Here is an 11826-nt window from a genome sequence, read left to right as displayed (position 1 = left end):
ATGCCATCACCGTCGGAATCCAGCAGTGTAGTGTCCGTGTCGGGATCCCGGGCTCTGTCCGGAGGGCGACGTGGGAGCGCACGCCTGCTGCTCTATCTGGGACTCTGTCACCTGGGCCTGGGGGCCATGGTCCTGGCGTTCAGCTTCACCAGCTTGGCGTTCACCTCCTCTCCGCGGGTTCGTCAGTCCTTACCCTTCTGGGCTGGCTTCTTTGTAAGTTATACTTTATTTCGCTATCTCTTTAATAGTACTACTTTAGCCTCTGTTTGTTTTCATGATCGTGGCATTGTGAACATGAAGTAAACTGATTGGAAACGGATTGGACAGTCTGCTTGTCTATAGAGTAACACGTTTGGACATATTTGATACTCATACAAACAGTTGCCTTTATGTCAGTCCAGACGTGTAGCATCCATGTTAAACTTTAGTGAAAGTGTGTGTAGAAAAGTTATACACAGTCATCATAACTGAACACCTGATTGAACACCTATTCTAAGAAGCCTGCGTGTATTTGTAGGCTATTTGAAAAATATAGGTTGCAAATCTAAGAAATACAGCAGCCTAACTGAGCGAAGAAAAATAACTGTAGCTCATAAATATAAGTCAGTCCAAAAGTTTGAATTTGTCTTTGAAAGTAATGTCAGAAACCCCATCAGGCATTTAGATGAAGCTAGACCAGCATGGTTTCCTCTTAAGGGGATGTCACCTTCATCTGACATCAGGCACAGAAATCACCCATTAACTGCACCACAGACAGCAAATACATGTCTCATAAATCTTAAGCCGTGCCCATATGTGTCCACTGCAGAGGACACTGATCTTGTGTCTTCTACTAAAGGAATAGATTGACCGAAGGATACAGATAAAAAGGAGAGGCATGAGTGTGGCGAAAGACTCGTGTGAGTGGACATATCAAACCAGTGGGCAAGTCTTAAATATGTGATGTTTTGGCCCTAACTGTTTTTGTTTGTGAGATAAAGAGAGAGAGAGAGAGAGATGGAAGGGAAATAGAGTGGGATGTATGGGAGATGAAGGTGGGGAGGGGTTTCCTGTGACTAGACATGTGTTTAGTGCAGCAGGCAGCACTCTTAATTAATAGGGCTACAACAAGCATGTGATAACATGTCATTTTCCTTAGCTGGACTGGGCTCCACAAGGACCAGAGGTCGTAAGAGCCGTCTGAGTGAGAGAGAGAGAGAGAGAGGGAGAGAGAGAGAGAGGGAGGGCGATAGACCATAGCATCAGATGACCTGACGGTCACTCTGCATAGCGCCAGTTGGTACAGGCCAGGGACAGGGGCTTTAAAGAGCGCTGGGTGGTGGTGGGCTGGGGGCTGGCATGCAGTAGCCCGAAAAGTTGTGGGTTTGATTGACAGCTGCCCAGAGTTGCTCTGTATTTGCCCTGTATCAATAATTGATGTATGTAAGACACTTTGTATAAAAGTGTCAGTCAAATAAATAGACACAGTGCTCAGCAAAATATTCTAGACTGTTGCAGAAGCATTTTGGGTGGCCGGAGAATGACAAGAATGCATAAAGCTGTCATCCAGACAAAACAAATTAGTGACTTTGATGGATGTAGAAATTATACTCTTGTAGGATGTAGCTTTTTAACTAAGCTTTTAAACACACCTTTTTCTTCTTACTGTGTATCTCAAAGAAGAAAATTCTCTGAGATGGAGTGTCCAGACGTTTGACATGACTCCATCTGTGTGTGTGTGTGTGTGTATGTGTGTCTGTCTGTCTGTCTCCTGACCTCTGTCCACTGTGTGCTCCTCAGGTGGTGGCATCTGGAGTGGCCGGTGTAGTTTCCTGGAGAAGGCCTCTGACATTAGTGGTTTGTAAACTCTTTGTTATTCTGAGTTATAGCCCAATAGCCATATCAGTTGTTTCACATGTGATAGTAATCTTTATCTCCTCACGGATCTTAATCACAGAAATGCCGTTTGTGTATATTCAACAGGTCAGAAATGCCGTTTGTGTATATTCCATAGGTCAGAAATGCCGTTTGTGTATATTCCATAGGTCAGAAATGGCGTTTGTGTATATTCAACAGGTCAGAAATGGCGTTTGTGTATATTCCATAGGTCAGAAATGCCGTTTGTGTATATTCCATAGGTCAGAAATGGCGTTTGTGTATATTCCATAGGTTAGAAATGGCGTTTGTGTATATTCCATAGGTTAGAAATGGCGTTTGTGTATATTCCATAGGTCTCGCTCTTCATGCTCCTGTCCGCTGTATGTGTGATACTGAGTCTAGCGGGTTCCATGCTCTCCTGTCAGAATGCACAGATGGTCAAATCCCTGGTCAACTGTCAGGTAAACACTAATCTTCTCATGTACTCTCTTCTATCGTCTTTTCTTTTCTTGTCTTGTCTTGTCTTGTCTTGTCTTGTCTTGTCTTGTCTTGTCTTGTGTTCTCTTTGTTCTCTTAACGGCTTGTTTGTGTTACTCAATGGCTCCTCTACTTTACCTGTTATCTTTCTTCAAACTCTCTGCGCACTGTATAGCATGTGTGTGTACACAGGATGTCTCTCTGCGCACTGTATAGCATGTGTGTGTACACAGGATGTCTCTCTCCTTGCACAGATGGAGTCCAGCCTGTGTGTTTGCTGTGATCCTAAGGACTCGTGTTCTCCAGCAGAGGACGAGACCTTGGTTCTCTACCTGCATGCAGACTGTCACTCTGTGCGCCACCAACTCAAGGTGTGTGTGTGTGTGTGTGTGTGTGTGTGTGAGAGAGAGAGTATGTTCCATATGAATGTGGGTATTGAGGAGACAGTAAAATAGTCTGTTGATCCATTAGTTCCATCTATTTTCATCACACAAAAGATCAAGATAAAAAGGTGTGTTTATTGTTGTATGTTGTTGCTTTACTGCCATGTGATTCTGTTGTTTAGCCTGTGATAAATTGTTGCCAAGTAACCACATGACTCACCATTGACTGGACACATTAGTTTTTTGTACCTCACTTTTGTTTGCGAGAGTTTGGACCTTGGTATGTCTTAGACTTGAATGTACAGGAAATATTGAGAGTCTATTAGTAATATCAGTCTGGAATGTATTTTCAACGTCGTCTTCCAGGCAGCGCTGCCACCTAATCTAGCTGCCTTGAAGACAACGTTGGGGGCTTAAAACACCAAGAAACGTATTTTCCTGTATGTTATTCACTCTCTCTCTCTCTCTATCTCTTTCTGTTGCTCGGCTGCTCGTGTGTGTGTGTGTGTGTGTGTGTGTGTGTGTGTGTGTGTGTGAGTGTAGGACCTGTTGTTCAGTGCCTGTGGCCTCAGCATTCTCTCCACCATCATCTGCACCCTGTCCACAGTCACCTGCAGTATACACATCTTCTCCTTGGACCTGCTACACCTGGTGTGTGTTGGACACACGCACACACACAGACAGATACACACACACACACACACACAGACAGATACACACACACATGCACACACAGACAGATACACACACACATGCACACACAGACAGATACACACACACATGCACACACACAGACAGATACACACACATGCACACACAGACAGACAGACACACACACACACACAGAGACGTATTTATCTGTAAATATAAACATACAAACTTGTGTTTTACATGTTTTTCTTTCTCTCTCTCTCTCTCTCTCTGTCTCTCTCTCTCTCTCTCTTTCTGTGTGCGTAGCTGGCTCCTCATCGCTCGCGGTCCGTTAACCCAGAGTGCACCACTCCTCAGGACGCCTTCCTGACCAACATGGTGGACTTTGAGGAGTTTGTCCCACCCATTCCCCCGCCCCCCTACTACCCACCTGAGTACACCTGCAGCTCTGAGACTGATGCCCAGAGGTGGGGCCAACACCTGTCAATCAACCAACCTGTCTATCATCTCTCTACTGGCTGTGGGATTGTTATAACTGATTCAGAGTCCCTCATGCCCCTTACTCTCTTTATTCCCCCCCTCTCTCTCTCTCTCCATTTCTCTCCCTCTCTCTCTTTCTCTCTCTCTCCCTCTGTCTCTCTCTCTCTCTCTCTCTCTCTCTCTCCCTCTCTGCAGTATTACGTATAATGGGTCAATGGAGAGTCCAGTACCTCTTTATCCTACAGATTGCCCTCCCCCCTATGAAGCAGTAATGGGCCAAAGAGCAGCCAGCCAGGTGTGTGTGTGTTTGTGTATTTGTGTGTGTGTGTGTGTGTGTGTGTATTTTTGTGTGCACTTCCATGTGAATGTTCAAAACCAACAGCGTTTTCTTAGTGTGTATGCATGTGTGTTCTCGTTCGGGAATTGGGTATTTCCTCTCTGTCTGTGTGTGTGTGTGTGTGTGTGTGTGTGTGTGTGTGTGTATCAAGCCTCACACACTGGCAGAACAGAAAATCTGCAATCTAATATTTCTCCTCATATGGCCTGTGGCACTGGCTCGCAGATGGGCAGTCCACTCCCAACAAACGCCATACTCTGCAGCCTGGCACGCAAACGCCAGCTTCAGCACTTTATGGCCAGGAAGACTCCCGTCGCCTTTGGCCCTTCAGCCTCCTCACTGCTGTACCTTCTTGGAGGACCAGGGTCATATAAGCATTCAGTGGACGCCCTTGAAAATAGTGGGAAACAGCTGCTAACAGCAAGCAAGCAGAGGAAATTTCAAGGGCTACAATTCTGCTCAAAGCTCAAATTCAAGGGCTACAATTCTGAATAGTTGCAGGCATCAAAGTTGTGCTCACAATAAGGGAACACAATAAGATTGTTTTTTGAAAAAATATGACTTCAGTTCAAAGATGAAGTTTTATTATAGACACATGTTGCTTTACCAAGGAACCAGTGGATTATGACTAGGCTTGGGAATCGGTTCCAGTTATCGGTTTGGAGCCGGTTCCAAATGTTCCGATCCATCGGAATCTTACACATCCAAACATTAACGATTCCACTAACGATTCCAAAACAAACCTTTGTTTTAGAAATGTTTACTTTTTTAGAAATTTAAAGCATTCAACTTCTCTATTGATATTGCACACTTTGTATTCATTCTCTAAAACCACTTTAAATTGGACATTCAAAGCCAACAACTCTCAAAGCCATCCTATAAGTGTTCAGCAAATGGTACAGACACTAGACACTTTTTATTCATTTGGATGACATGCTTAGTTACCTAAAGTGATTGAGTGATCAACCCCCAGGCTTCAAACCCATGATCATGGTGTTGTTAAAATTGTTGGTCTACTGTACGAGTGAGAGAAATCGGGTGACAGGATTACAGGAATGTTACCTTACTGTTCAGTAGTGTCTAGAGCAAGTGCAGGTGTAGACTAGCAGAAGGCCATGAGTTTGAACCCATTAGTTTTGCTGTTTGATACAGTGTGTGTTAGATACAGTGCAGGCCATGAGTTTGAACCCATTAGTTTTGCTGTTTGATACAGTGTGTGTTAGATACAGTGCAGGCCATGAGTTTGAACCCATTAGTTTTGCTGTTTGATACAGTGTGTGTTAGATACAGTGCGCTCTATTCATACACTCTGCTGTCAGACCTCTGATATGATGCGATGTGTTTACAGTAAGACTGTGTGCTGTCATGTCTCCTCCTGTAGGCAACAGTGTTTGACCCGCAGGCCACCGAGCACTCTGGAGAGAGAGGAACATCCACGGGCTTCAGTGGAGAAGGTGAGGGGCTGTGGGTTTATTCTCCCTTTCTCTCTCTCTCTCTCACTGTCTCTCTCCTTCTCTTTCTCTCTCTCTCTCTATCGCTCTCTTTCTCTCTCTCTAGCTCTATCTCTGTTTTTCTGATTAAAGGGATACCAGGCAACGTTTTCGTGTTAATTAATCATCTTCGTAAGTCGGTATATGGTTAAATGACTCATTACAGGGTGAATGAAGACTCTCTCGCCCGCCCCTACTGCCCGTAGGAAGAATATCCCGCTTGCAAGTTCAGTGTATCGTACCCGCCGACTTTCAGTCTCACAAAGTCTCAGACATCGCGAGAAGCAGGATCAGTTTACATCCTGCATCCCCAGCACAGAGACAGGCTAACGAAACGCTAGCGATTGTTGCAAACGTGTGTTTGGCAGAGCCGGCGAAGAAGCAGCGAAAACCCTTGACGGAAGATGCAAAGAAAAGGAAAAGAGCTTCAGACCGAGCGAGGGCTCGCACACGTATCAACACGTACAGACGCTAGGGGGAGTTTCGTAGAGAAAAAGCATCAGGCTTGCCTGGTATCCCTTTAAAATGTTCTTTGGAAGTGCGTGGTAAAATCTATATATCTCAGATACCAAGGTCTTAGTTCATATGCTTAAAGCTGGACTGGTCTAACCCTCCATACGCAGAGAGAGAGAGAGGTGACATCAAAGCATCAAACACATTTGGTAACTTGATGCCATTTCCTGGCTGTGCTGTTGACGAGACCTCCTTGTGCGGTTTGAGTGGAACTGTGATGTCAAACGAGATGGAGATTAGTCCGAATGGCCTGATGTGCTTTGGAGGTCCTTTGCTATGAACTTAATCTAATCATGGCCTCTTACACCTCTCTTTCCTCTTTCTCTCTGTGTCCATCTCTCTGTCTCTTTTCTTTTCCTTCCTCCTTTTCTTTCTCTCATTCACTTTTTCTCTGTCCCTCCACTTGCTCTGTTTTCTCTCTGTCCCTCTCCCCCTCTTTCTCCTTCTCTGCCTATCTCTCTCTCTACCTCTCTATCTCTCTTTCCTTCTTACCTCTCTCTCTCCTTCTGTCCCACCCCATGTCTCTCTCCCTCTCCCCCCACACTCTTGCTCTCGCTCTCGCTCTCTCTGTCCAGTGTCGATGGACAGTGGCTCTCTGCTCATGTCGGAGATTGTGGACATCCCCGACGACAGCTCGCCCTCGGAGGACTCGTGCCTGCTGGAGGTGGGCGTGGGCCTGGTGCGTCGCCGGGGGGCCAGTGAGGGCAGTGGTGGCGGCGGTGAGTACGTCAGCTTCCGCTGCCTCACGCCACACACGTCCGAGGGCTCGCCTGTGGCCGCAGCAGGCCAGTCCAGGCGCTGCTTCCGCGGGGAGAGGTCCAACTCCTGCTCCTCCCCCAGCACCTACAACACCTCCACCTACAGGTCAGGAGGAGACACTGCACATCTTTTTTAGTGATAGGAGGGATGGATGACCAAAGAATAGACAGTCTATCTATCTATCTATCTATCTATCTATCTATCTATCTATCTATCTGTCTGTCTGTGTGTCTATCTGTCTCATTTCTCCTCTCCTCTCTCCTCTCCTCTCATCTCTCCTCTCATCTCTCCTCTCCTCTCTCCTCTCCTCTCTCCTCTCTCCTCTCCTCTTTTCCTCTCTCCTCTCTCCTCTCATCTCTCCTCTCATCTCCTCTCATCTCTCCTCTCCTCTCCTCTCCTCATCTCCTCTTCTCATCTCTCCTCTCCTCTTTTCCTCTCTCCTCTCCTCTCTCCTCTCATCTCTCCTCTTCTCCTCTCTCCTCTCCTCTCATCTCTCCTCTCATCTCTCCTCTCTCCTCTCATCTCTCCTCTCCTCTCTCCTCTCTCCTCTCTCCTCTCTCCTCTCCTCTCATCTCTCCTCCCCTCTCCTCTCCTCTCATCTCTCCTCTCATCTCTCCTCCTCTCCTCTCTTCTCTCCTCTCATCTCTCCTCCTCTCCTCTCTTCTCTCCTCTCATCTCTCCTCTCCTCTCATCTCTCCTCTCCTCTCCTCTCCTCTCTCCCCTCTCCTCCTCTCTCCTCTCTCCTCTCCTCCTCTCCTCTCCTCTCATCTCTCCTCTCCTCTCCTCTCCTCTCATCTCTCCCCTCTCCTCTCCTCTCCTCTCTCCTCTCCTCTCTCCTCTCCTCTCCTCTCCTCTCATCTCATCTCTCCTCTCCTCTCCTCTCTCCTCTCATCTCTCCTCTTCTCCTCTCTCCTCTCCTCTCATCTCTCCTCTCATCTCTCCTCTCTCCTCTCCTCTCTCCTCTCTCCTCTCCTCTCCTCTCATCTCTCCTCCCCTCTCCTCTCCTCTCATCTCTCCTCTCATCTCTCCTCCTCTCCTCTCTTCTCTCCTCTCATCTCTCCTCTCCTCTCATCTCTCCTCTCCTCTCCTCTCATCTCTCCCCTCTCCTCTCCACCTCTCTCCTCTCCTCTCCTCCTCTCTCCTCTCCTCTCCTCCTCTCCTCTCATCTCTCCCCTCTCCTCTCCACCTCTCTCCTCTCCTCTCTCCTCTCCTCTCTCCTCTCCCCTCCTCTCCCCTCCTCTCCTCTGCAGGTCTCCTCTCTTGCGCAGGCAGGCGTTGTTGGCCTGTAGCTGTTCCCAGTTGGAGCAGCTCAGTGACGCCACGCGAGGCTCTCACTGCTCGTCTATCCCAGAGATCAGGCTCCAGCCCTCCACGCCGTCACGCCACGACTCGTCCCTCCACCACGGCCCTGCTGCGGCACGTCCGGCGGCCCCGGCTCAGACAGATGCCTCAGATCACCACGGCAACCCAGCGCTGGCCATGATACCGCTCCCGCGCCTGTGGCACACCAGTGGGCGTGGCCGGAGGGACAGTGACAGCCCCCTACAGCTGGTCAGGTCCCACAGCGAACCTGGTCTCAGCTCCTCAACTGACACAGGTATGGTATGGTATGGTGTGTGTGTCTGTGTGTGTGTGTGTGTGTACGTGTGTGTGTGTGTGTGTGTGTGTGTTTGTGTGTGTGTGTGTGTGTGTGTGTGAGAGAGAGAGAGAGTTGAAGCCTGTAGTTATGAATACTGTATGTAACAGTGTTTAAGTGATATCTAACCAAGTGCAATTTTATATTAAGATAAAAAAAAATCTAGTTGGTATTGCTTTTAGTACATACTTACTTTGAATTTTCTCATAAAATGATTTGACTTCAAATAAGTCAAAATCTTCTTAAGACAAAACAAGTAAATGTATCTGTCCACGGAGTAAGTAAATGTATCTTAATTTATCTTAATTAAAGATAAATTTAGTTACTCCATGGAGAGATATTTTTTTTTATCTTAACACTTGGTTAGGTATCAGTTTTTGCAGTGTACTGACACTGGTTAGGTGTTAAGAGTTTTTACTGCACTTTATGTACACACAAGCGGCACTTAAAATATCAATGTAGTGTAATGTGTGCAAGGGCATTGCACACCATTATGTCATCAATTATATGTGTATATGGTTTATATGCATGTGCAAAGATGTCCATTCTGATTCAGTCCTAACAACTCTGGTGCAGGTGAACTGACCGGTTCTATTGGCAGTAAAGGCGTCAGCGTCGAGTCTCAGACTTCCACAGACACAGGTGAGAGGACCCATAGACCGCACTGGTCAGATTTGGTGTTATATCACTGAAGTCAGATTATATTGTTATTTTCTATTTTATATTGTTGACTTTTATTTAAAACACACTGATTGATAGTCAGTTAAACAAAACAGAAAAATGAAGCACATCATGGTAGGAGGCCAGGCCTACTTGTGACTAATGAAGTGCAAAAGTCCTTGTTACTTACGTCATCAGCTCTGGACTTCCTTCATGGTTATCATTTTTAGCTCTGGACTTCCTTCATGGTTATCATTTTTGCGTGTGTTTGGTTTCCTCCGCTAGGTCCTGGCTCTGAGGCGTGTCTGCTGCAGCGTAGCTCGGTGGCGCCCCCCCTCACTCTCCCACGGAAGGGCAGCATGAAAGCCGTCGCTGGGCACCCACCGTCCAAGCTGCCCCCTGGCACACCACTGCGGCTGCCCAAAGACTGCGCTCGCTCCCTCACTGACCTCAAGGTACCACACACCTTACACACCCCTCTCTCTTCCACACACAAGGTACCACACACCTTACACACCCCTCTCTCTTCCACACACAAGGTACCACACACCTTACACACCCCTCTCTCTTCCACACACAAGGTACCACACACCTTACACACCCCTCTCTCTTCCACACACAAGGTACCGCACACCTTACACACCCCTCTCTCTTCCACACACAAGGTACCACACACCTTACACACCCCTCTCTCTTCCACACACAAGGTACCACACACCTTACACACCCCTCTCTCTTCCACACACAAGGTACCACACACCTTACACACCCCTCTCTCTTCCACACACAAGGTACCACACACCTTACACACCCCTCTCTCTTCCACACACAAGGTACCGCACACCTTACACACCCCTCTCTCTTCCACCAAACTCTTAAACACTTATCCCTAATACTGACACGTGCACAAGGCCCTGTCTCACTGACTCTTCATAGCAAACAATGCTTAAGACTAGCGCTAACCAATAAAGCATCTAATCATAACAGATCAGATTTTCAGCACTTTCACTTTGACCTTACTCTACACAATAAACTTTAAAACTACATGTCACTGTTATGTTTGTCAAGGCGTGTCTGTGCACACAAGCTGTTTCAGGCTATTGTCTCTAAGCAAACATTTATATAATGACTCTCCTTGTTCAGGTGACTTCAACTGAACTCTCTCTTTTGTTTTTCTCAGGTGACCCGGGTGCTGGTGGCACGCTTCCTGCATCGCTCCAGGAGGAACCTGGCTCCAGCCGCTGAGCATTCTGGGACATGTAGTCAGGGGCCCAAGAGGCGAGCAGGAACTGAAGGCAGTCTACCCCTCGAGCAGGTGTGTGTATGTACATATTGTTGTGTGTCTACAGTGTATGAGCAGTATGTCTGCCACTAACTGAGTTAGTTTGTTTAGAAATGATACCAAGATCCGCAGAGAATAGCATGAATTTGATTTATCGATGGTGCAATTTCAATATCTTGTTAGTTATTTGGCCAAATGGTCTTAAAACTAGTGTTCATGTGTTAGTAATGTGTACTGTATGTGTGTGTGTTTGTGTGTGTGTGCGTGTGTGTGTGTGTTCACATGTGTGTGTGTGTGTGTGCGCTTGCGTGCGTGCGTGCGTGCGTGCGTGCGTGTGTGTGTGTGTTCACATGTGTGTGTTCACATGTGTGTGTCTGTGTGTGTGTGTGTGTGTGCGTGTGTGCGTGCGTGTGTGTGTGTATGCGTGTGTGTGTGTGTGTGTGCGTGCGTGCGTGCGTGCGTGCGTGTGTGTGTGTGTTCACATGTGTGTGTGTGTGTGGTGTGTGTGTGTGTGTGTGTGTGTGTGTGTGTGTGTGTGTGTGCGTGTGTGCGTGCGTGTGTGTGTGTATGCATGTGTGTGTGTGCGTGCGTGCGTGTGTGTGTGTGTGTGTGTTCACATGTGTGTGTGTGTGTGTGTGCGTGCGTGCGTGTGTGTGTGTGCGTGTGTGTGTGTGTGTGTGTGTGTGTGTGTGTGTGCGTGTGTGTGTGCGTGCGTGCGTGCGTGCGTGCGTGCGTGCGTGTGTGTGTGTGTGTGTTCACATGTGTGTGTGTGTGCGTGCGTGCGTGTGTGTGTGTGCGTGTGTGTGTGTGTGTGTGTGTGTGTGTGTGTGTGTGTGCGTGCGTGCGTGCGTGCGTGCGTGCGTGCGTGCGTGCGTGCGTGCGTGCGTGCGTGCGTGCGTGCGTGCGTGTGTGTGTGTGTGTGTGTGTGCGTATGTGTATCCAGGCCCTTCGCAACACCTGGGGCACCAGCAGAGGTCAGCAGTACCAGCAGCACGTCCATCGCCATCGCCACCACCACTCACACAGCGACAGTCGCCATGACGCCCGGCGGCGGCCCGACGACCCCGCCGCGTGCGCGGAGGGCATCCACTTGCGGAGCTGCGGCGACCTCAACTCCTCGTCTGTGGCGTCCCTCCGAAGACTCCTCCAACAGACCCATAGCTCCTCAGGGGGCCTGCACTCAGAATCAGCATTGTAGAGAGGGAGGGAGAGAGAGAGCAGGGAGGGGGGAGGGAGGGAGAGGGGGAGAGGGGGGAAGATAAGGAGGGGGTGGGGAGGAAGAAAAGAAACAGGAAGAATAG

The 11826-nt window shown here is 48.1% G+C and overlaps 1 protein-coding gene across 1 annotated transcript; it reads left to right on the top strand.

The window, feature by feature from the left end:
- fam189b (family with sequence similarity 189 member B) lies at positions 1-11723 on the top strand. The gene is made up of 14 exons (XM_076279350.1): positions 1-213; positions 1780-1836; positions 2211-2318; positions 2589-2705; positions 3261-3368; positions 3675-3835; positions 4044-4143; positions 5567-5639; positions 6764-7052; positions 8198-8544; positions 9160-9225; positions 9529-9698; positions 10424-10558; positions 11469-11723. The coding sequence occupies exons 1-14, from the start codon at positions 1-3 to the stop codon at positions 11721-11723; spliced, it is 2199 nt and encodes a 732-aa protein (XP_076135465.1).
- The last annotated feature ends 103 nt before the right edge of the window (positions 11724-11826 follow it).

Source organism: Alosa pseudoharengus, unplaced genomic scaffold (genome assembly GCF_046254945.1).
Source record: "Alosa pseudoharengus isolate Yale_2024_CS ecotype anadromous, Long Island Sound unplaced genomic scaffold, YU_APseudo_1.1 YU_APseudo_1.1_scf_12, whole genome shotgun sequence".
NCBI lineage: Eukaryota > Metazoa > Chordata > Actinopteri > Clupeiformes > Clupeidae > Alosa > Alosa pseudoharengus.
This window is presented reverse-complemented; position numbering and strand designations above follow the sequence as displayed.